The 22,917-nt window shown below is 38.3% G+C and overlaps 4 protein-coding genes across 8 annotated transcripts; 2 read left to right on the top strand and 2 right to left on the bottom strand.

Moving 5' to 3' along the window:
- Positions 1-1,642: 1,642 nt before the first annotated feature.
- Positions 1,643-17,746, bottom strand: Lis-1 (LisH and WD40 domain-containing Lis-1). Of its 3 annotated transcripts, none has more exons than XM_011064502.2 (7): positions 17,590-17,746; positions 11,166-11,310; positions 5,900-6,053; positions 5,557-5,763; positions 5,041-5,451; positions 4,615-4,963; positions 1,643-4,481 (listed from the first exon to the last, which is right to left on the bottom strand). In XM_011064502.2, exons 2-7 carry the CDS (start codon positions 11,201-11,203, stop codon positions 4,408-4,410), a joined length of 1,233 nt encoding a protein of 410 aa, XP_011062804.1. In that variant the 5' UTR covers positions 11,204-11,310; positions 17,590-17,746; the 3' UTR covers positions 1,643-4,407. The 3 variants fall into 3 exon arrangements, with proteins under 3 accessions (XP_011062804.1, XP_011062805.1, XP_011062806.1); XM_011064503.2 differs by lacking the exon at positions 17,590-17,746 and adding an exon at positions 17,541-17,559; XM_011064504.2 differs by lacking the exon at positions 17,590-17,746 and adding an exon at positions 16,914-17,067.
- A 118-nt stretch (positions 17,747-17,864) lies between these two features.
- On the top strand, positions 17,865-18,985 carry LOC105151046 (SOSS complex subunit C homolog). 2 transcript variants are annotated; one of them, XM_011064509.2, is made up of 4 exons: positions 17,865-18,253; positions 18,336-18,457; positions 18,642-18,781; positions 18,885-18,985. In XM_011064509.2, exons 1-4 carry the CDS (start codon positions 18,226-18,228, stop codon positions 18,889-18,891), a joined length of 297 nt encoding a protein of 98 aa, XP_011062811.1. In that variant the 5' UTR covers positions 17,865-18,225; the 3' UTR covers positions 18,892-18,985. The 2 variants fall into 2 exon arrangements, with proteins under 2 accessions (XP_011062811.1, XP_011062810.1); XM_011064508.2 differs by lacking the exon at positions 18,885-18,985 and having other exon boundaries at positions 17,872-18,253; positions 18,642-18,858.
- Positions 18,959-20,396, top strand: LOC105151045 (Methyltransferase like 5). Of its 2 annotated transcripts, none has more exons than XM_011064506.2 (2): positions 18,959-19,298; positions 20,082-20,396. In XM_011064506.2, the coding sequence occupies exons 1-2, from the start codon at positions 18,959-18,961 to the stop codon at positions 20,375-20,377; spliced, it is 636 nt and encodes a 211-aa protein (XP_011062808.1). In that variant the 3' UTR covers positions 20,378-20,396. The 2 variants fall into 2 exon arrangements, 1 of the variants encoding a protein (XP_011062808.1); XR_846786.2 differs by lacking the exon at positions 18,959-19,298 and adding an exon at positions 19,306-19,649 and having other exon boundaries at positions 20,082-20,222.
- Aldh7A1 (aldehyde dehydrogenase 7 family member A1) lies at positions 20,018-22,839 on the bottom strand. Its single transcript, XM_011064505.2, has 9 exons — positions 22,657-22,839; positions 22,272-22,488; positions 21,950-22,137; positions 21,672-21,871; positions 21,484-21,599; positions 21,270-21,398; positions 21,104-21,213; positions 20,733-20,993; positions 20,018-20,624 (listed from the first exon to the last, which is right to left on the bottom strand). Exons 1-9 carry the CDS (start codon positions 22,813-22,815, stop codon positions 20,412-20,414), a joined length of 1,593 nt encoding a protein of 530 aa, XP_011062807.1. The 5' UTR covers positions 22,816-22,839; the 3' UTR covers positions 20,018-20,411.
- Between the last annotated feature and the right edge of the window lie 78 nt (positions 22,840-22,917).

Here is a 22,917-nt window from a genome sequence, read left to right as displayed (position 1 = left end):
TCTTGTATATTTATGCGTAAAATGTAATAATCTACATCTACGAGTATACAATATAAATTACTTTGCAAGTGTTATCTGTGTCAACATCAATCTGTGAACTATCGAAACTTATTATTTGTAGTTGTAATGGACTACATAAAACTTACTATTTTACTAATATGTTTTTACTTATCAACATTAAAATGAAATCACAATAATAAAATTTAATCATTTTTGTATTGTATTATTCGATTTCACAACTCAGATAACACGCACGTTCGAAAACGAGACATAAAACGACATTTTAAAGATATCTTTAAAATATCTTATATCTCGATTTTGGATTTTTTGTTGGAAAGTCAAAGCATATGGATTTCGCGCGTTTTGTAGATCCACATCAACAAGCAAGTAATCGGTCTTATCGGCCGCGATAAACCGCGCGATCTACGTTTACCGATAGTAATAAAATTAAAAAATATCTTTTATTATAATAAATCTCTTGCGCAAAAAAATTCCCATGTTCGATTTGAATTCGTATTAATTCTTCCTTCAATATATCTTTTTATAATATGTAGATAGTCTCTCTCTCTTAAATGAAAAAAATCTCTTTTATCACCATAAACTTAGAATTATATTTTTAATAAAAATAAGACTGCAAAAATTGTTCAAAGAAAAAACCATAACAGACTTTTGTATAATGCAATATGCACAGTGCATACGCCAATCAGAATTTTTCCTTTCCTCCTATTATCAGGGAAAAGAATTTTGATTGATTGATTCTCGTATATACTATGCATAATGCGATGTGGATTTTTTACAATATACATAAGTTATTACCTAAGTTTTAAGTCTTAAATCATAAGATATTAACCAATCACAGTCGAATATGAGAAAAATAATCGATTATGAGTGTTCAATTTCTTATAGCTTAAACCTTAGATAATGATTTATTGTATAAAGCTTATATTAATATATATATATATATATATATATATATATATATATGATGCAAAAAGTCTGTGCTACGGTTATAAAGGAGTCAATACTATCGCTATTAATTTCACTCTGTAAGACTAGTGAAAAGTATCTTCCTACAAGGAGCTCGTATAGCACATTTCAGGATTACAATAAACGTTCGCCAATCCTGTGTATCACAAATGACGAAGAATACTTTATTGTAAATCTACTTGTTGGTACCATTATTTCCCAAGCAGGTAGAAAGCGAGTCACAGAAGCCATCGTGACGAATCTTATGACAGGCGACGCTACAACATAATTTTTCGTATTGTTTTTCTCTTTTTTTTTATTACATCATCTATGTATAAACACGCACAGTGGGTGTTTGGTATGCGTCTCGCTTACAATGCTACGTTACTAATTCTCTTTGCTCTATTGTACTATATAAAATACTGTCATGCACATGTCGATTAATGTACTGCAGAGTTAGAAGGGAGAGACTCTAAGCCTATACTGCTCCGATTGAAACTACGAAAATTCTAACGGAATCATCTGCGCACTCCTAGACGCATACTCGGATAATAGATTATGAGACCTGCAAATAATAAAAAAAACAAGAAATTATGTTAAAGAACGAAAAGAATTATGCCGTTCCAAGAATACGAATTGCATAGGTGTGACTTGTAGTATACAACGATCTTACGACTCAGTGACAACTCTGTTTATTATTCACCAAAATAATTTAGTACCACATTTAATTGAGGGGTGTTTCTTCTCGGGTGAGGGAGGATTTGTTGTCTTATACTTGGCTGAATAAACAATAGGAGAAGGTAGCAGTCAGTAAGTGTACCGTGTTGGAAAAATCATCCTTAATTAAGCGATTTATCGATTATTGATTCCTTTTTTCTTGCGGATTATACGTTTTATACACGTGTGTAAATGTTTCCTTCTTATTGAATGCCTGAAAAATCGGACGCTTTAAGACCTTTCGTATATGTCTGTGTAAGTATGTACGACGTGTAAATTTGTATGTATGTGTGTTAATCAATCGTTAACTTTGGGAGGATCTCAATTGGACACATCGCTAATTGGCTAAAGCGAGATAATATGTTCTCATTGGTCGTAGATTGCAAAATTACTATTCACTGACCGATATAAGTAGATGTGTTCAACTCTGGGATGTGAACATCTGGGACCCTCCCTTCGTATTCTCTCTGAGGTTTATTCCCTTATCTTCTTTCTATCGTCTACGTAATGTGCTACCACTAATACTAGTTAGAACTAAAAAGATACAACTAGTACCACCTTCTCTTGGAACCCACGCAATGAACTATGCGCTTCTAAAAACTTTCACACGTTACACCTCATGAGTCTCCTCTCCAATCGACTCTATTCAGACGCTCAAGTTTCAGTCGCATTCTCTAGATTCGGCTGTCCATTGTGTAACATTATTATTATTATTAATGCATGGTGAACGCATAATTGCAACACCACGTGGTGAATAAATTTATTTTCCATTACCATTCTACAAATTCCAAGTGTTCTTTAAATCCTATCAAGCGATTTCCTGAATCTCAGTTTACACTTTATTATTTTACTTTCTTTAATTATTTTTAATTAACTTTATCTTTATTACTTTCCTTAATTTATTTTATCATCAGAAATGTACGAATTTTGAAGATTTTCAAATATGCCAATCAGATGCAAGAACTCACTGAGCGTTCAAAGAGCAGTTGTAGTACTGAATGCATCCAATCATATCAAAAAAAATTACTGAACGCTCACTGATCAATTTTCTCCGCTGAACATAGTCGTTGGCTCGTTCTCTTTTTCCCATGACTCTTACTGCGTATAGAAAAACGGAACAATTTATAAGCACTTGAAACTCATCATCAAATATGTTAAACATAATTCATCATCAATATAAACGTATAGCTTTTTCAAGAAAATTTGTTATAAATTTCAGAATAACAAATTTTCAGTGGATAATTTGTAGTGGACTTTACGGAACACTTTCTCGTCTCTAAATAACCCTCGCGCATGGACTGCACCATCTGGAGAGCTGAGGTAGTCCATGTGCTCTCATGCGCTGCGCGGCATGACGCGGGAAACCGTTCCCGTAAGTGGATAAACTGCGCATGGAGTGAAACGGAACAATCTCATGCGCTCTCCATGCGCATCATGCATGAAACGGAACGCATCCAGAGTGATGGGAAAAGGGGAAAAACGAGTGAATGCGCTCATGTGATGCCCTGTCGGTCCATGCATGAAACGGAACGCACCTTCTGTGAGAGAATACATGACATATGTAAATTCAGTAAAATTTCGAAAGGGACATGCCGTTTCAAGAGAATCCGATCTACACACAGACGTGTAACAACTTATTCGTTTGCGATCGAGATAATCTTTGTCGTACTATGTATTTGTTTGTATATCATCCGATTTATATTTGCGACATTATATTACGTGTCCCACAAAATAGATGTTTTACGGCAAATATAACAACTTAGGACACACGTGAGCCGACATTAGACGATCATTAACACTCGATACTTTGTATGATACAAAGACACTGCGCGTCTATACATGTGTGTGTTATGTATGTATGTGTGTATACTGTGTGTATATACTTATATATATGAGTAAAGAAGGAGCAACATCTTCGTTCTCTCAAGAACTCTCGAGGAGAGCGTTGTTGGATATATAAGTGACAACGAATTAGTTACCATCGTAGTTGCGCGGAGGTGACGCCACAGCCGAAAGTTCGCCACTGTCGACAGAAAGTTAAAGAGATTCGACGCGTTCTTATGCAAGGTCATAATCGAGGAGGACGATCTTCTTCTCTCTTTGCGCGAGTGCGCGCGTGTACGTGTGTATACAATCAGCTGGTAACTAATATTTTAACGGATACAATCGCATAAGCAGACGAAGAGAGTAAGAATAAATCAAAGGCGAGTTATACTCATTAACGACAAAATTTCGCGCTGCGAGTAAAAACACAGTATATGTACAGAATAATGCCTACTACAATTGCACAATTGCCTAAAGGAATATAACTCTTGTAATTGTATATGGCATTAGTGACCCCACGTTCCGTAGGTGATCTTAGGTAATGAGAACTCGTGGGAGCGTCCTCTCGATCGTTCGATCCTCATGACCGTTTCTCGATTCACTCTCCTCGAATAGTGCAGTTCATTGCCGTAAAACGATGTATTTTATAATATAATTACTAATTATACTTTATTTTTATAAATTAATTAAAGAGCTCTTAACCATACGTGTTTATGTGTGTTTATGTATAATAATATAATAATAATATTAATATTAATAGCATATATGTACGATAGCTTTTGTAGCAGCTTACTCTTTCGGCCGATTCCATTAAAATGGATGCGCGTTCGTCTTTTCTCTCATTTATATTTCCGTTCGCTTCCGCACACGACGTCTGACGGAAAATTTAAAATTCGGTGACTAGCGGCACTCCCAAATCTTCACCGTTTGATCGACGCTCCCGGTGACCACATAAGGATGGTTCTTGTGGAAATCTATAGTCATCAAAGAATCGAATATATATGTACCGAATTGACGATTCGCGTCTGATAATTCAATGAAATCAGAGAAATGTTGCACCAAATGTTGCACCAAATTGGGAAAAGAAGTAAAAGGATGTGTACAAACCGACAGAAGTGCAGAAGTGAAGGTGCGCTTCGAGGGTCTTCATTACTCGCTTATTGCGCGTGTCCCAGACTCGCAGCGTCTTATCGTCGGACGCGCTGACGATAAACTTGCCGCCAGGATGGAAGACGATGCATCGCACCCAATTGTCGTGCCCAACGAGGGTGAAAAGGCACACCCCGGCGCCGACATCCCACACGCGGATCATCTTGTCTCGTGAGCCGGAAGCGAGGAAGGGCCCTTCGTGTGCGCCCTTATTGTCCGCTCCGGCCGCCGCGTTAATCGACGCTCTCGCGTTCTCCGGCGCCCATGCGATGCACTCTACCACGTGCTCGTGTTCCCTGAACTCGACCTGACGATTCCAAATGACTTTGCGTTACGAATGAATGCTTGGATTAGCTTTGGAAGGACAAGAACCGATTGCATTACCTTCGTCTCCTTTGTCGCAATGTGCCACACTCGAACGGTCTGATCGTTCGAGCAGCTGGCAATGAGTTCGCCGCATGGGCTGACTCGCGCCATTCTCACCCACTCTCTATGTCCTGTAAGCGTCTTCACACAGTAGCCCGTCGCCACTTCCCAGATCTTGATGGTTTTATCCCTGGAGGCGCTCACCACGAAGTCACCCTGCGGCACAAATGCGACCGAGTTGACATTGTGGTCGTGGCCGTGCATGGTCTTGACGCAAGCGAATGACTGATGGAAATCCCACAGTTTGATGGACATGTCCGCGCTACAAGAGGCGAGTAGCTTGCCCGAGGTATCGAATGCAATGTCTTGCACGCTGTCAGTGTGACCCTTGAGCGTTCTCTCAAAGTCGCCACTTTCAAAATCCCATACCTAGAAGAATAGAGGGCAAGTATATATATATTATGTTTTTGATCTAATACTTGCAGATCCAGCAAGCAAGTATTATTGATTTATTTGTCATTCGAGCGTGCTCACCTTAATGGTAGCATCTTCGCTGGCGGATACTACAAGACTAAAAACTGGGTGGAAAATAACTCTATTGATAGGGGCTCTGTGTCCGGACAGACTGAACTTTTCTGGTGGCCTCGGTATCCATTCGGACGGTGATCTCTTGCCACGTGTTGGTGCGCCTTCTATGAATTCTTTTTCTGCCTCGGAGAGTTTAGATTCTAGTTCCATTACCTAGGACACATTACAAGTGAGTGCATACAAAGAGCCACTTAGCTGACGTAATATACCGTTGAATTCTTCTGTGTACGCATTACTATTGAATCGAGAGTCCAGTAAAATGTCTCTCGAATCGAAAAGGGATTTTTACCTTCTTCTGCAACCGTATGACTGAAGTCCACTTCTTCTCCAGAAGGCCTCCATATTTCCTTTCCACCTCTCCCGGCATGTCGGCTTCTTTCTTGAATGCCTCCAGTGCATCTTGATAGCCATTCGTGCTAAGGTAATCCGCGATCGCCTTATTTCTAAAAGCATCGATTCAGTTTTGTAACAAACGTAGAAACATAAAAAAAAATGTTATTTTTTTATCTCTTTATTAATACGACATAATGATCAAAAAAATTTTAGATGATAATTTTATTTCAATTAATTTAGCTCGTTTGCTTATTCAAGACGCTTTCTCGGGAGATATATCGGACTAAGAGAGAATAAGGAGAAGACGTGAGTGTTAAGTGATAGCTTTAATCGCCAATTGTTCCGCGTTGGCGTCGACCACAGCCGCCTGTTTATGACGCGGAGATAAAGATAAAATGCCGTACCTGCGATCCGACACAATAGACGGGGAAAGAGGAGGCCGTAAGGCAGGTTGGATACGTGGGAAAGAGATTGAAAGTCGGGCAAACTTGTGCCAGGGTGAAAGGCCTCGAGTCGGCCGTTCGTCTCTATTCACCTGACTACTCCACGTGATGGCAAATTATTGCTCACGGTGCCTCATAATCTTCGTTTTACGATTATGCGTGACGCGTAGGAGCGACTTGAGATATAATCGAAAAAAATGAAGAAAATAACAAAGCCACTTTGTCCTGACAGAAAGCTAAACCACGTGCTGGCTATTTCCGCTATTTGTCCCCACTATAACGTCATATGTTCGACATTTGTTTTAATGACTGGAAAAACGTCATTCAGATTCCATGGCACGATTCGAATATTGCTGAGAGTTGAAACAAAGCATGATGATAATAAAAATGACTCACTGAAGTTTCTCCGCGTGTGTATGTGTATCACATGTGGAATTAAATATTATAAAAGCAAAAATATGCATAATTGTAAAATTGTATAAATTTTATCTCGGTGAATAACAACAACGAAATTTAAATTTATAATAATGTAATTTAAATACGGCATAATACTGATGTAGAAACACTTAAGTTCGTGTAAAAACAGACCGGCTTATCTGTCGTCAGTTGATATCAAGGCAAATTGAAAGTCCGTTTGCACGAATGATAAAAAAGTTAGCGCAAAATTCATGTAACATAGATTCCAATATATATAGCTTAATCAAAGATTAAAAATTCAAAAAAAAAAACAAAAGATAATCCTAAACATTATTTTAAGAGTCAAGAATTACATGTCAATAATCTCTTGAAAAAAAAGTTCATTCGCAGTTCGTGAGATTTCACTGCTAACTGCACTTGTATACAATCAACTTAAAACATCACAAAGTGGGGTTCGACACACGTGGATAATTACGTATTAATTCGCGGAAAATCAAGAAGAGGTCAACGTGGATAATAACAGGGGTAAATTTATAGGGGCACTTAACGGTGTGAAAAATTCTGCATTTGCTCACGCAAGATAACCTGACGGCAGATATGTATGCGTACAAAAGCAGAAAAGAATGTTACAAGCCAAGTAGGGATCATTGTCTCCGTGAGTGCGGAAAGCGACCTCGTCATCCGACACGTTGGGTTCGTGCGAAAGCACAGGAAAACGCAGGAGATACGATGAATGATCGTGCGATCACAATAGATCACGTCTGAGAAAGAGAGAAAAAAGAAAAATATATATATATTCTATAAATATGAAGGCGTATTGTTAACGGCGTACGTTGTTCCGTACAAGTGCGTGCCCCGGAGAACTGTACGCAGTTGTGCAACCATGCGAAAGCCGTGGCATTCGAAATTCATTGCAGAGGTTCCTTTTAATTTATTCTGGGACCATTCCCGTACCGAGAATATCCATCGCTATGGGTTTATGATATTTATTCTCAACGATGATACCTGCAAATAGCATTATTATGAAAGCATCACGGAAGAGACGTTTATTATCTTTTGTACTTATTCTCCTTCGATCGCACGAAGATATACAGTCATCAAATCGCACGGTCCATTCGCGTGATGTCCTACGCGAGTTCTTACAACCGCGCAAGGGAATGAGAATGCACTTATGTCGCTCGTTGACGAGAATTCTAGGACGTGACGCTCGCAGAAAAAGAAAAAAAAGAAGACTCGCGTGAGCGTAGATGATGTCCTTAAAGTATTAGGAACGACAAATAAAACGTTTTCCGGAAATTGGATGCTGACAGGCACATCGTTTGCATCATTTGTGCCGCGTTTAGATACGAGCATAACGAATGCGAGAAACACCTGCGGCAATCGAAATTAAACTTCGCCGTTCTCCGATCATCTCGCCTTTCGTCGTATAAATTAAAGATAGAGGCAAGGAAGAAGCTGAGATCGCTACTGACGATAGGACGCGTTTCGAGAGGTGCACTCATATACAAAGATCAGAAGGATAGAGCAGCGAGCGGTAACGGTATAATACAACTTTAAAACCGCGAAATTCTTTTCTTCCCCTCCTCTTTCACTCTGCAACGATGAATTGTGCGAGACATGCTGTGTTTCGGCTCGCCGCAGGAATGCAGATTGAGGCGTAGATCGAAGAGCGATATCCTGAGGTGCTATCCTTGGCTCCTCGGTGTAAAGGTGAAAATAGATACGAAGGAAGCAGAGGGTAACTTGTTCTACCTCTTAGCGTATGAAACAGACGCAGACATCAGCGCGAAATCGCCTCGCTGTTATCTATCGCGTTTAAATTTCACGAGTAAGCACGCTACGTCCAATTAATTGTCTTCTGCAACATTGCATGATATACATATATTATATACACATGATCAGATTTAATTTCATGAATGTGTTAAAAATACTAAATTATTTATTATTTATTCGTACACAATAAAAAACATTTTATATGGAATAATATATCATGTTTTTAATATATCTAAATATTAATTTAACGTAAATAATTGTTACTTAAATATTTTGTGTTAAATTAATATTCAATATTGCTTAGCATTAAAAATAATACAATTTATGTGTAGGTGAACCAACAAGAATGTTTTTTCAAAAAAAAAATTCTAATATAAATGAATAAAATGTGTTAATTTTACATATTATAAATATTAATTTTAATGAAAAAATATGATTGCTTAGAAATTATATATTACGTTTTTTTAATTTTTACATGATATTCATGTTATTTTTTAAATATATTCATCCAATATGTTAAATCAATAAAAAAATTTGAATGGGCTTTTAGAATATGTGAAATTTAACATTCCAATTGTGTATATTTACTAGTACAGCCTTTAGAGATTTTAATCGTTTTGTAACAATTTCAATACGCAGATATTTTGCATTATTAATTACCAGAGAAATATTTTACGTGTAAATTTTATAATTAATTTAAGATAACAATATATATATTTAAAAAAACTAAGACATTAAAAAAATCTTGTGAGGATATTTATATAAAGGTCAAAGAGCCAATTTATATTTATTGGAATATCAGCTATCTAAATGGTCGAACCACAGACAACTTCGACAACAATTCCCTTGTTAAAAATACTGATCGCCCTTCGTATCAGTTTACGGGAAGCCAGGAAGTGAAAGTCACACGCCGGAGGGATCGTTTTGCTATCCACTTGCTAAAAATTACACGTGAACAGCCCCTGAGGGCCGGAAGGCGTTCTTAGAAGGAAAACAACATGGATGCGCGAAGGTACACCTATATGCTAATCGATGAGAGCCCTCTCCCTCAGGCGGAGAACCAACTCTCATCCCCTTCCTCGCCTCATTCCGAGGGTTCGCCGTCGCCGACTCATTCTGCGCGAGCTATCGATCCTGTAGTTCGCGCGTGCTCGACAGACACCCTCACCACCAGACCACCGCCCCCGCTATTCCCTGGACATGCTCGCCATACACCCCCTAAGACCGATCGATCGACGAGCGATTTTGCGTCATAGGAATTAGTCGGCATAGATCGAGGATACGATCGATTCTGACGGTGCCCCCGTTTGACGTCGCACTGCTCGTGTCGTGAGTTGCTCGCATGAGGAGAGCGAAACGAAACCAACGAATTAATTATAGATAGTTTACTTAAATAATCTAAGAGTATAATCCAAACTCTTATTCAATCTGAACGTCTTTTCCTGAAATTCCAATGCTTAATCTGTGCAAAGAAGCAAAAAGAAACATTTAAGTATCAACGTGGAAAGAAATGATTTTGCCAAGTCTATTTAAAAATGTAAAATTACTCTTTTCGTGAAATATAAAAAATATATGTTGTATGTATGTTTATATTTCAAATATCTAAAATAAACTTATTGCAAATATATTTCAGATACCTCTTCAAGACCAAAAGACTTGCCAGAAGGAAAGCGAGATTGCCTTAATGTCGTAGGATATCGTCATTGGGGACGATAGAGAAATGACCAGTAACGCAAAAACATACATTTCATTGAAAGATAAGCACGAATTGGGACGTGGCGAGATAATGGCGACGACTGACGACGTTCGATTCTCCCGCGTGCATACGCGCGACAGCACTCGAACAGGAAGCACAGTCACACAGAGCGAATATACGACAGCTGAAGAACTCTTGATTCTCGCACATCATTTATTTGCCTGCGAATGACTCATCTACGTTCCAGCTTCTCTATGTGAAATCGAAGGCATGAGAAAATTCAAGAGCGACTCCCATGTAACTCTCACACCTGCGCCTACGATTATGCAAAATATAATGAACCAATTACATAGTTAGCACATCAACGTGCTCAATGCCAATTAATGATGCCAAGGTAGCTCATAGGATTGCCACATTACAACGATATATGCCTAGAATGTATTGCATTTTCTAATGAACGTTTGTAAAAATTTCAATGACAGATAAACGACGTCGATAAATTTAAATCGAGTATAAAAGATTTAAAAACTCTTTTGCAATTACCTGACATTCTGGGAATGCATTTATCATTTGTGAAGATTTTTCACAAACGATAAAATATCTCTATTCCTCGTGGAGAATATAAAGAAAGATTGGAAGTATTATCGTTATGAAAGAGAACTTTAGCGTAGGTGGCACGAGATACGAGGGAAACCTTGCGTATTTTCTCGATTGATCCGTTCCCAGACTATACTCGTTCGCGTGTATCAACCCTCTACAACTCGGAAAGAAAGAGACAAGAACATTTGTAGCTGAGGAAAGAGAGGGAAGCCATTAAGCGTATATAAACGTCGTGATCGAAAACATGCAAACCGAAGCACGGCGAAGCATTTTATGACGATTGGTTAACTCACAACTCCTCCCTCTGACGTTGAGACAGCACCATTTTCATGATCCTCGTGTGTGACCTGGCTGGATACCTCGATGGTGATTCCGTGGAGCGCGACTAGATCTTCCAGTCACCTCTCAATGATCTCAGTGTTCCGCCATCGGTATTGCCTATAATAAAAAATTATACATTTAAGTATATATCTACATCTTAATTCATTTTTATACATATTTTATAGAACGTGTGTTAAAAACTCAAATAAAAATAAAGTAATTTAAAAGTAATTTAAAATCAAATGTAGTAATTTAAAAGAAATTTAAAATCAATTATCCAATGTAAAAACGATATATATATATATATTTTTTTTTACTTCAAGAAAGAAAAAAAATTGCACAAATTGCCCCTTTTGATGTGTCAACAGAAATGAAATACTATATCATATGATAGGTACTTTGAGAATAACATTCGCCTTCTTTGCATGTTAAAATGACTTCTTCGGAGAAGTCATTTTTTATTCGCTTTACTCCTGTCTTCTGCAATACATCGCCGTGTTAGCAGGGGTCATATTTTTCTATCGCGGAGAAAGAAGCTAACAAGCGGCAGCGAGCTCGTGAGAGCAGACTGTGCCGAATTGTTTCCGCGGAATAATATAATGTGCGCACAATACTGAAATCAATGTCGTGATTTATTTTACTTTCCATCATCGCGGGAGAAACCCGACGCAAGCCGGGCGCTCTCGCCGCGGGAACCACTTTTGCGAGCTTTCGTCGAGAAGTGCACGGAAGGCGGCCGTTTGGCGACGAGCTTGGGCTCGACGGTGTGATTTCGCCGGATCGATAGCACTTTTCACCGCGCCGCACGAAAGGGAAAGGCGACTTGAAAAGTGAAGCTCGAAATCACGCTGACGTGGCGATAATGAACGGTTACGAATACGCGGTTGGTTACCTGGAACCGGAGGCGTCGACAATTTCAAATTTAACGTCGCATAAACGATATACTTCATATGCTTGCGTTAAATCAGTGTCGATCATTACTCTCTCGCGTGTACATGGAAAATTAAATACACAATTTCCTGTCGGTTGCGAAACGAAAATCAATATGCAGGGAGAGAAAGCTGTGTAATTTGACTCAAATATTTGAAAAGAATTGTAGATAATTTTAACTAGATGTACGATACTATAATTACAGTTTCGTATGGAAATTATTCAAGATAATGAAAATTTGCATATCGATTTACAGGTAATATGAATAAGAAGGTATTTATAGAGTATAGAGTACTCTATGACTCAACTATATCGGTAATTGACATTAAATCACATTTTTTTTTAAATATCGGTTCTTTAGACAGAACGTAAGCAGTGTAACGTAAAATAGCATAAATTGGAATAGCCAATCCAAACGGAGAAGGAAGGACCTTGACAGTCGTAAAGGCGCGCGGCGCGGCGCAGCGTCGGCGCATCGTCGTCGCGACGCTTCCACGACGCGATGGTTATCGCCGCGATGCGCCGTGATCGATAAACCAGCACGGCACAGCACGCCCACCCCTGGCAGTCGTGTATATTTTCGCCTTTGCGGTGCATTTAAATATTCATAACGGCCTCTTTCCACCTTGTAACGCCACCGTAATGTCGTTAAAAAGCATGATTGGGGTACTTGCGAGCAAGGTCACCGGACGGCGCGGACAAAACGGGTCCACCTATCGATACTCTGATATGTATAATAAATAACAAGATGACGCGGAGAGACATGGAGAATAATAGAATACTGTAGGACGCATGGATGAATTGGAAAGAGTATACTGGAAAGAATGATTACATTAATTGGAATTCTTGTTGAAAATGGATAAATCAGAATTTTCTAGTTGAATCTGTCACAGGGTTGTCACAAATTTCTCATTCTAAAATTTCATAACTTTTTCCTAATTTTCAAAATATCAATTTTCTCTAATGCTTTCAAAATTTTATATTATATATTTTCATCCTGATGTAGAAACTGTGTTAAAAATTGCTCTCAACAAATATTTTACTGAGATAGTAATTAACAATTTTAACATGACAATGTAAATTATTATTAATATTGCTGAGTGCTACTTGAATTTAATTGTTAAGTTGGTAGTATTCGAAAAACTGCGCAGATATGATGTACGCATATTAAACTTCTTTAAAGCCAAGAATTTTAATTTTCCATAAAATTTGCAAAATTCCCTGACATTCCAATTTTATGAAAATTCTGTATAATTTTTTAGATAATCAAAATGTTAATATGATTTGATTTAATTTTAATCTCGATTCAATTAACTCTTCATCTTTTCCTAATTTGAAGAATTAGAAAAAGGTAAGAGCAAGTTCAATTAAAATTAAAATTAATCTATTATTGGTAGAAATGAACAGCAGTGTAATAAACGCAAGAATGTACCTCTCTTTCGACGACATACGCTCGGAATATGAATGGAGCGATATTAGTCACCGAGGAGCACCGATGCTCGGGTTGAGAAACTGGATCTTGGCCGCCGCACGTAAATGTATACGATTGCGACTTGCCGTGAAAAGTTGAAAGTATCGCGTAAGTGGAGGCTATACATGATTTATGATGTCCTTGCAAATAGCGCAGTAATGAGCATTACGAGAAGCGGGAAATTCTTTCAGGTGGGCTTCGCCCATTCAATCCTTGGACGGTCAAGGCCCTCCTAAGTCTAAAAATAAGAGATCTATGCGAAATTATCATTTTCCTGTGTTGAAAGTACTTCCTGTAGACATCACGAATGACGAAAATTACAAAATCAAGGAAACTATTTACTTAATTCAACGCTGGGTCATTAGCTCACTTAAAGATATTTCTTTTCTTAAATCTAATAACTCTAGTTTCCCAATATGTCGCACGCGAGTCTGCCACAATAATGCATACATTGACACAACACACGCTACAATAATATATACATTGACAATGAGAAAAATGTCTGATTGGATCAATTGGAATTCTAGTTGAAAATGTGTGTTGCGTGGACGAGAGAGAGAATTAAAATTTTCTGGTTAAATCTACTCTTGAAATTCTTTGGAATTTCACTTTAAAGAGCGAAAATTAAAGTCTTGAAAAAGTGCTTCAATTTTCAATCTTTAAGAATGACATTTTATTCAGAATAACGATTTTAAACAATTAAAAAAATTTAGAGACTAGAATTCTGATGGAAATAATCGAAATTCTAATTAATATAATCAGAATCTTCTAGTTCGCACCAGATATTTTTCTAATTGTATCGTAGGCTCCCTTCTAACTTCATGCAAACGTCCAGCTGTTTAATAAAGATCTCAATATAATAACACGAGCTAATCCATAAGGTAATGTCGTAAATTTTTATCATATCCAATCGCTCTTTCTTTATATACCGAGTCGATGGATCTTTCGATTCGCTGACTTGTTAGCGAATTGAAAGATCCATCGACTTCGTAATAATTACGTTTCCGGGAACGTCATCGCATCGGTGAGTGACTGCCGACTTTCCTGACCTCGCACTCCGATATCTACCTATAGTTTCACGCTTCTGCCGATTAATGGATTAGCATATTAAATAGAATAGGAATCGTCAACCGGTTGAGACTGTTATCGACAGGAGATTAGATCTACCTAAATCGCGCGAAGGTCGATCCTCTATGGAATTCCAGGATGTGCGACTACCTAATGAAAACTCGTTATAAAACTCAAAACATGAAAGTGTCGCGTGACTTGTCGATAAAGCTAACTCTGTGGTCTACTTAGCAACTATTGCCCGATGTAGTTTAACTTTAATCTTGGTTCAACTAATTCTTTATCTTTTTCTAGTTCTAAGAATTAGAAAAAGATGAAGAGTAAGTTGAACTGAGAGATTAAAGATAATCTACATTAGTAGAAATGGACATATATGACATATTAGAAAGCTATTTCCAATCACCTAGATTAATTAGGACAAGTTCAAGAAAGAGAAAGAAAGAAGGAGATCACGTTTTTCTACTTTGTGTTTTAGAGAGCTTCGAATCTCGAGATTTGTGGCTAATTAATGCGCAAAATTTGATAGTAATTTGTCTCGGATCTCTTATTCGAGAGACAATCGAGATTTTAATCGTCAAAACTGTACGTGACTCATTTGTCAAGAATCTGACGAAGGAAAAGACATCATCTTTGTCGCGTAATTAGGCAGGATCGAACTTTTCGTAATCGCAGGAAGCAAGAACAATGATGCTTTCCAGCAAGAGACAAATGTAAGAATATAGATATAATAGAAGGAATCAGAAATAACGATTTCAACCTATCAAAAATCAGATACACCAGAATACAGTTTCACGTAGTTTGAAATCATTCCTTATTTCTTCTACTGTATCTCCTTAACACAGTAATCATATCATCTTTATTTAACATTGACCAATAATAATAATGTAATGATTCAATGTGTTAGGCCAAAATCAGACTACACACACGCATTGAAGATTGAGATTGAAAAATTGAAATTTGACCAATCAAAATAGGAGCTAAAATTCCTTGTCCTCATTAATCAAATTTCAATCTTCAATCTTCAATCTTCAATCTCAATTTTCAATGTGTAATCTGATTCCGGCCTTACACTGTGTCATTTGTGTCTCTTGCACTCTGTATCATATCCAGACAATCGCATCGTTCTATACAATTACTTCTATCCAGAGGATCGCGAGTCCATAGGTCTGTTCGCGTTGCTTGCACTTTTGCACTCAGCATCTTTGTATTATCTGTCTTCGATGTTCGAATATTTATCTCATTTTAAGTGCAAAATTTTTTGCCATCCAACGATGGTAAGAATTATTCTACAAAAGCAAAAATCGATTGCATAAGTGACGACATCTAGAAAGTTGACGTATGCGTGTCGTGGACAAGATGTATGCAATTTGTATGTACAGTAAACAAGCTACGATCGATGCAGCAAAGAAGAAAACAATTGGCACATCGCGCGTCTAAGAAGCTCGTAATCCGAAAAGAAACGTTGACTGGCTTCGCCGAAGGTATCGACCGTTCCGCGGTATCGGGAAGTGCTCCGATTGCGCTAATGGTAGGCCGCTTCAAGGTCGTAAGAAACATGCTTGGGAAAACCGACGAGATATTCCAAGGAAATGCCACTACTGATCTGTAACACGCAAATATTTGATGCTGCGAACTAGAAATAAACAGCTCGACTATGCCATCCCTCTCGACAAAACTGTGTTCAGAAACTTCATCTCGGTTCATGTACTATTTAATCATTGTAGTACCTTTGTAGTAAGAATCTCACTCTAAAGAGTGAAAATTGAGCCACTCTGTTTCAAGACTGACTCAATTTTCAATCTTTAAGAGTAAGATTTACTTTAAAAGTTTTATGCCCATTTCTATCAACATAGATTAACTTTAATCTCAGTTCAACTTATTTATTTTCTTTTTCTAATTCTTAGACCTGGAAAAAAATGAAGGGTAACCAATATTAAAATTAATCTTGATGAAATAGGAATTAGAGACACATTTGGAGATCAGGGGTAAAATGATATGTGAGTGCACCCGGATAAAGTTTTCGAAACGCAGTCTAAGAGATAGATAGAATAGAATAGAGAATAATAGAGAGAGAGAGAGAGAGAGAGAGAGAGAGAGAGAGATATTTAATGCAATGGAAATGGCATCGGCGATCGATGATGGAGCCCGAGGTCTCGGGCTCGCTTCGCGCGTCCTCGATCGACAGGTAGACAGAAACAAACACACAGAAAGAGAGAGGAGAGAGCGAAGTCGCAATGACAGCTGATCGTACATTATCGGAAAGGACTATCTGTCAAAGTAGCTCACGCGTCGCCGACAAAATAAGGATGCTGCGCCGTCGCCGTCACCGAGAGACGTCTCTCGGAGAAGGTTGCTGCGCGACGCACGACTGACGACGATTGTGACGCGAGGCCAGTTCACGGAGAAAATCAATTCGCGTCTGGTGACGTGCGACCTGCATATACATCGTCCACGGACGATAAGGTCCGGACGCTCTTCATTCTCTTTTTTTTTTCTCCCTCATACGCGCGCGACAGTCGCGCTCCAAGAAGAATCCCCCGATGACGGCGACGGTGGCCGATGACAACAATGTTCGAGACGTCGCGGAGACGAGAACGCTAACGTCGACGTCGGACAAGCGCGCGCGCACGCGCGCGCACGCCCGTCCGAGCGACTATCAACGCGATTCTCGTGCCCGACGGTTCGAACGAATGTATCGAACACCGTCGCGACATGCGGGATGACCGTTTGTTGTATATCGCGCACGGCCATTTTGCCAGAACCCGTCACTCGTCTGTGACCGCCGCCACCGCCACCACCATCGCCGCCGCTTCTCTCTCGTCACCGGCCCTCGCTTTCGACGCCCCCCCTCGAGATTCCGCGCCCCTAGGGTTCATACCTTCGTATATTTTGCAATCCGTAATCGAACCCTTTGAGCGGATACTCACGTCTGTTTCACGGAGCAGCGATAACCGTGGGACAGCTTGAGTCGGGAGCGACGAAGAAGATTTATCGCGTGAAAACCGGGACGACCGTCAACTATCGTGAACACCTCGGGATCACTTCTGCGATCGAACTGGCCCCCGCAAGGTGGCGTCTTGCGGCTGCGCATTTCCGACGCATGCGCGGTCCCCGCCGTCGTTCGAGTTTCCACTAAATTTCGAACCGTTTGAGCGATGCTGGCGCCGTTTGATGATATTTCGCGGAACCACAGTTTAATCATACGTTGATAATCACAACTCGGAAGATAACATTAAAATCACAATTTTAAATAAAAATTGTGTATTATTGAGTTTTAAATATATGAACGTGTCTACGAAATTAATAAATCATTAAGTTAATACTGTGCTGTCAGTTTCTTACTTTTAAATTTTAACAAGGACGTAAACTCCCGTAAAATGTCCAATTTTTAATCTGGTCGGTGATCAATTGCAATTTGATCCAATGAGACGCTTAGTAATAAAGATTTGTTTCTGAGATCACCTGCGAAGGTTAAGTTTAATAAAAATATAACCTATACACACGATCACATCTATATACACGATTGTTATTTTAAATATTATTGAATTGTTCATGTAAATTTGATGGCTTTTTCACAACCGAACGCAAGAGGTAATTCTAATGAGAACTCAATATCCTTATTATTTTATATTTTATACATTTTTCATATTTCTCACTTTGCTCTTATTTATAGAATTGCAGAATAGAAAGATCTTAGAGGAGCTGCAGTTGAAGAAGCAGATGCTTCTGAAACAAGGAGTCGCACCAACCTTAAACACATTGGGAGTCTCGTCAACTGGCTCTGTATCAAATATAGTAAATATTCTTTGTCAACGATAATTAAAAAAATATTCCTGTTCCATTTTTTTTTTAGCTAAATTTCTTGTACCATTTATCTTTCTTTTTTATTTTTAATATGGAGATGAAAACAGAAAAAATAAACTTTGTAAGTTTAATTGTAAAAAACAGGTCTTTAGATGTGCATATAATTTTTTTATAGGCTGCAACACAATCCAATGATGGAGTAGCAATGACTGCATCAGCAAGAGCAGCATTGCATAATGCACACGCAGCTTCATTTGGTTATTTCGTTACGCAGGACTCTTCCTTTGGGAATCTGATATTACCGGTTCTCCCTAGGTTTGATAATAAATGAGTCATCTCTTTTGAATGTATAAACACATAGACAAAAATTACTAAAGACTATATGCCAACAACATTAACGAGAATCTTTTATGTCAAGAAATTAGATTGCCTTTTTATATAAATACTTGTTGTAACAAGAATCTGTGAGAAATCACAATCTTCAAGTAAATAATGACTGGACTTCGACTTCGTCAATTAGAGGATTATCTACAGCAACTGGATGTGTTTGAAAACCCAAAAGTCACACTCGAGCAATATGCCACCAGTGCACATATTGCTGCACATTTGTTGTACACTGCACAGTCGCAGTTTGACGATATAAAAGGTAAAAGCGTGGCTGATCTGGGTTCTGGATGTGGTACATTGTCGTTAGGTGCAAAGATGCTTGGTGCTGAATATGTACTTGGATTTGAGATAGATTCTGAGGCAGTTGATATACAACATAGAAATTGCAGTGACATCGAACTTTTTGTTGAAGTCGTACAGTGTGATGTGTTGCAATATTTACCAGGTATCTATATACAGGGTTGGCCATATTCGACGGAAAGATGTTTTTTTTTCAATCATGGGAAACGTCGTTACTCGATCTAACATCTCTTTCTCATGATTGAAAAAAAAAACATCTTTCCGTCGAATATGGCCAACCCTGTATACATATGTCAGTCAAAATATTAACTTTAGTAAATGTACATTAGGCTGAGACGTCGAGTGGCTTGCTGATCAATGCGATTGACTCACAATCTGTAGATCCGGGTTCAATCCCACATATGCGATTTTTCATATTTTAAGGAACCAAAAATGATTCCATCTGGTGATTAAGAGAGCTTTGATCATCAGCACCGTTCGGATCCGGCGTTAAACTGTAGGTTCTATATCAGTGGATATATGTATAGATTCTCCCAGGCTTAAAAGTTGAATATTAGATTAACCTAATTTCCCAGAAAATAATCCATTGTTGCAAAAATCTCGTGAGAGGTAGGCTCTGTCCCGTTTTGAGATGTTGCGTCATTGGCAAATGTATACATTGACTATACAAACTACAAAAATGTAAATAAATGTATAAAATAAATGTATATATTTACTAAAGTTAACATTGACTATGATATAATATAAATATCTTATTGATTATATTACACATTAATATTTTGTGTTGGCTCGTATTGGCATTTACATATCATTGGATTTAATCTTTTGGGCCTATTGTTAATACTTTTGTTACAAATATAAATATCTTATTGATTATATTTATTACAATATAAATATAAAAATACATATGTATTATCTCATGTTACAGGAAAATTTCAAAAATACTTTGATACTGTTATAATGAATCCACCCTTTGGTACTAAAAACAACGCCGGCATTGACATAAAGTTCCTGGAAGCAGCAATCAGGCTTTCGTCTAATGCGGTTTACTCTCTGCATAAAAGCAGCACACGAGATTACGTTCTATCAAAAGCGACACAGCTCGGCGCAAGAGGAACAGTGATAGCTGAACTCAGATACGATTTGCCGAGGGCTTACAAATTTCACAAAAAAGCGTCTGTCGATATTCAGGTGGATTTTATACGATTTGAATTAAAGCGTTAATTCATTTAAAAAAAAAAAACTATGCCTGTTTAATTTATTCGAACTGGATGCCCTGAGCCAAAGGTAGCTCGTTTCCATAATTGATCGTGACGGTGGCACGTCGCATATAATGTTTCCAAGCATCGCTTCCACTCTCACGACCTCCGCCCGTGGCCTTTTCACCACCAAACGCGCCGCCTATCTCGGCACCGCTAGTACCGATGTTGACATTGACTATTCCACAATCTGATCCATGAGGGCCAATCCACTGTATGACGAATGGAATTCGATAAATAATATATTCCATTATACATTGTATAAATTAATTGATATTGTAACGCATTTGCCAACAGCATATGAATTTTTACACATTTACCTGAAATACATTTCCAATACTTTTAGTAAAAAGACTACTGCTCAGTCCTTGCTCAACGCCATTGTTAAAGTCAATAGCCTCCTCCAGAGAATTTACTTCTAAGATGTAAACGATTGGAGCAAAAGTTTCCTGTTGCACTATTTCAGCTCCAGCTGGTAAACCCGAAATGATTGTTGGCTCAACATAGAAACCGGGTCGCTGTATTTGCTTTCCACCGAATTCTATCGTGCCACCGGCTTCTATAGCTTTCTGAATTGCTGCCTACAGTGAAAAGTATTGAATTAGTCAAAAAGATTTTTTTTTTCATACATGCTAAAAGAAGAAGATAAATTTTCGTTTTATTTTGTTTAAAAGATAATTGATGCACATACTTTATATGCGTCAATCGCTGGCTGATTGTGCAATGGTCCATACAGCACACCATCATCCAATGGATCTCCGACTCGGTCCATTATGCTTTTATATGCCGTTTTTAATTTCCCTAAAAATTTCTATGTAATGATAACTAAACATTTTCTCATTTGTATTTATACCTACCTAGAAATTCGTCCTTTATTTTCTTATGCAATATTAATCTTCTGGTAGTGGTACATCTTTGTCCAGCTGTTCCAACGCATGAGAACACTGCTGCTCTCACTGCCATTTCTAAATCGGCATCCTGTGCGACTATTGATCAAGGAGAAATAATTACAAATACGTTATCCATGGTATAGGTGATATTACGGAATTGATATTTTAAGGAGACATATACCAATTAATGCGTTGTTACCACCAAGTTCCAGTAGAGATCTTCCAAATCTTTCCTGAATCTTGAGAGCGACTTGTCTTCCTACGTTCGTACTTCCGGTAAACGAAATGAGAGGTACCCTAACAACAATCGTTAATAACCTGTTCAGTACGACGTACATAATAATATAGTAAGTCTAGATCGGAACTGACCGTTTATCGTTTACCAGAGTCTCTCCGACATTTGGTCCACCCGTGATCAAGGATGCGACAGAACCTGGAATACCATTGCGCTCCAAGACGCTCGCGATTATCTTAGTGGTTGCGATGGCTATCAAAGGTGTACTCAACGCTTCTTTCCAGACGACGGTGTTACCACAAACCAAAGCGATAGCGCTGTTCCAGCCGTATACCTTAAAAGGCAATAAATTAAAATAAATTGTAAGCTCTTAAGTGGAGTGATTACAAGATTCTCTGGGAATTATATTCACTGCTATAGGAAAATTGAATGCGGAGATAACGCCGATTACGCCCAAAGGATTCCACTTCTCTAGTAGCGCATGGTTCTTTCTCTCCGATGGAAATATGCTGCCGGGTAATGTTCGTGACAAGCCGACCGCATAATCGCATATGTCAATGAATTCCTGGACCTCGCCTATGCCTTCTGGCAATATCTTGCCTATGGTATCATACACTTTATGTTAATTATAAATAGATCTATATGGTATAGACATTCCGACTTACAATTACGGGACTTAATTATATTCGTTACAGCGAGTAAAATTATAATGCTTACTGAAATGATTTAATTACCCATTTCTAAGGATACTAAGCGTCCCAATGGCTCCAAATGTCTTCTGAGCTCGTCTCCAATTTGCCGTACAATATCTCCCCTGGCTGGCATCGGTATGGATGCCCATTGTGGCCACGCTTTACGTGCTTCTGTTATAGCATTGCTAGCTTCTTGCGGCGTGGACTCACGAACCTTTGCTATCACTTTGCCGGTCGCCGGCGATATTGATTCTATCAACTGTATTTGATATCAGTTTAATTATTTGTATTTATTTATTTTGTGATATATTGCTTAATGTTTCTTCATATTATAATGTAATTTATTTAAGATTCTCTCAGACTTCTATAATGTAATCACTCTATTTCGACAAAATTAATTATTTAAGACGAGATTAATGTCACATACCTTGCCAGATCCACCCCATCTCCCGTCATAGAGACCGGGATTTTCAATATTGATACCTAATTGTTTTAAAAATCCATATTTCGGATCGGTCACTAAGTATCTCGTCATCTGAAATTGGGAAATATGGCAACCACTTTTTCGTAATAATAAATGCAACATTGTCAGTCGTTTGTTATTGACTAACTGAGCACGAAGTCAATAAATTGCCTGGGTTATCGGAATATTTCTAGAGGAAGAGAGAGAGGCGAGAAAGGTGATAAG

This window comes from Acromyrmex echinatior, chromosome 9, assembly GCF_024713525.1.
Source record: "Acromyrmex echinatior isolate Ae372 chromosome 9, ASM2471352v2, whole genome shotgun sequence".
Classification (NCBI taxonomy): domain Eukaryota; kingdom Metazoa; phylum Arthropoda; class Insecta; order Hymenoptera; family Formicidae; genus Acromyrmex; species Acromyrmex echinatior.
Note: the sequence above shows the minus strand (reverse complement) of the source record. Positions and strands in the feature narration are given on the sequence as shown.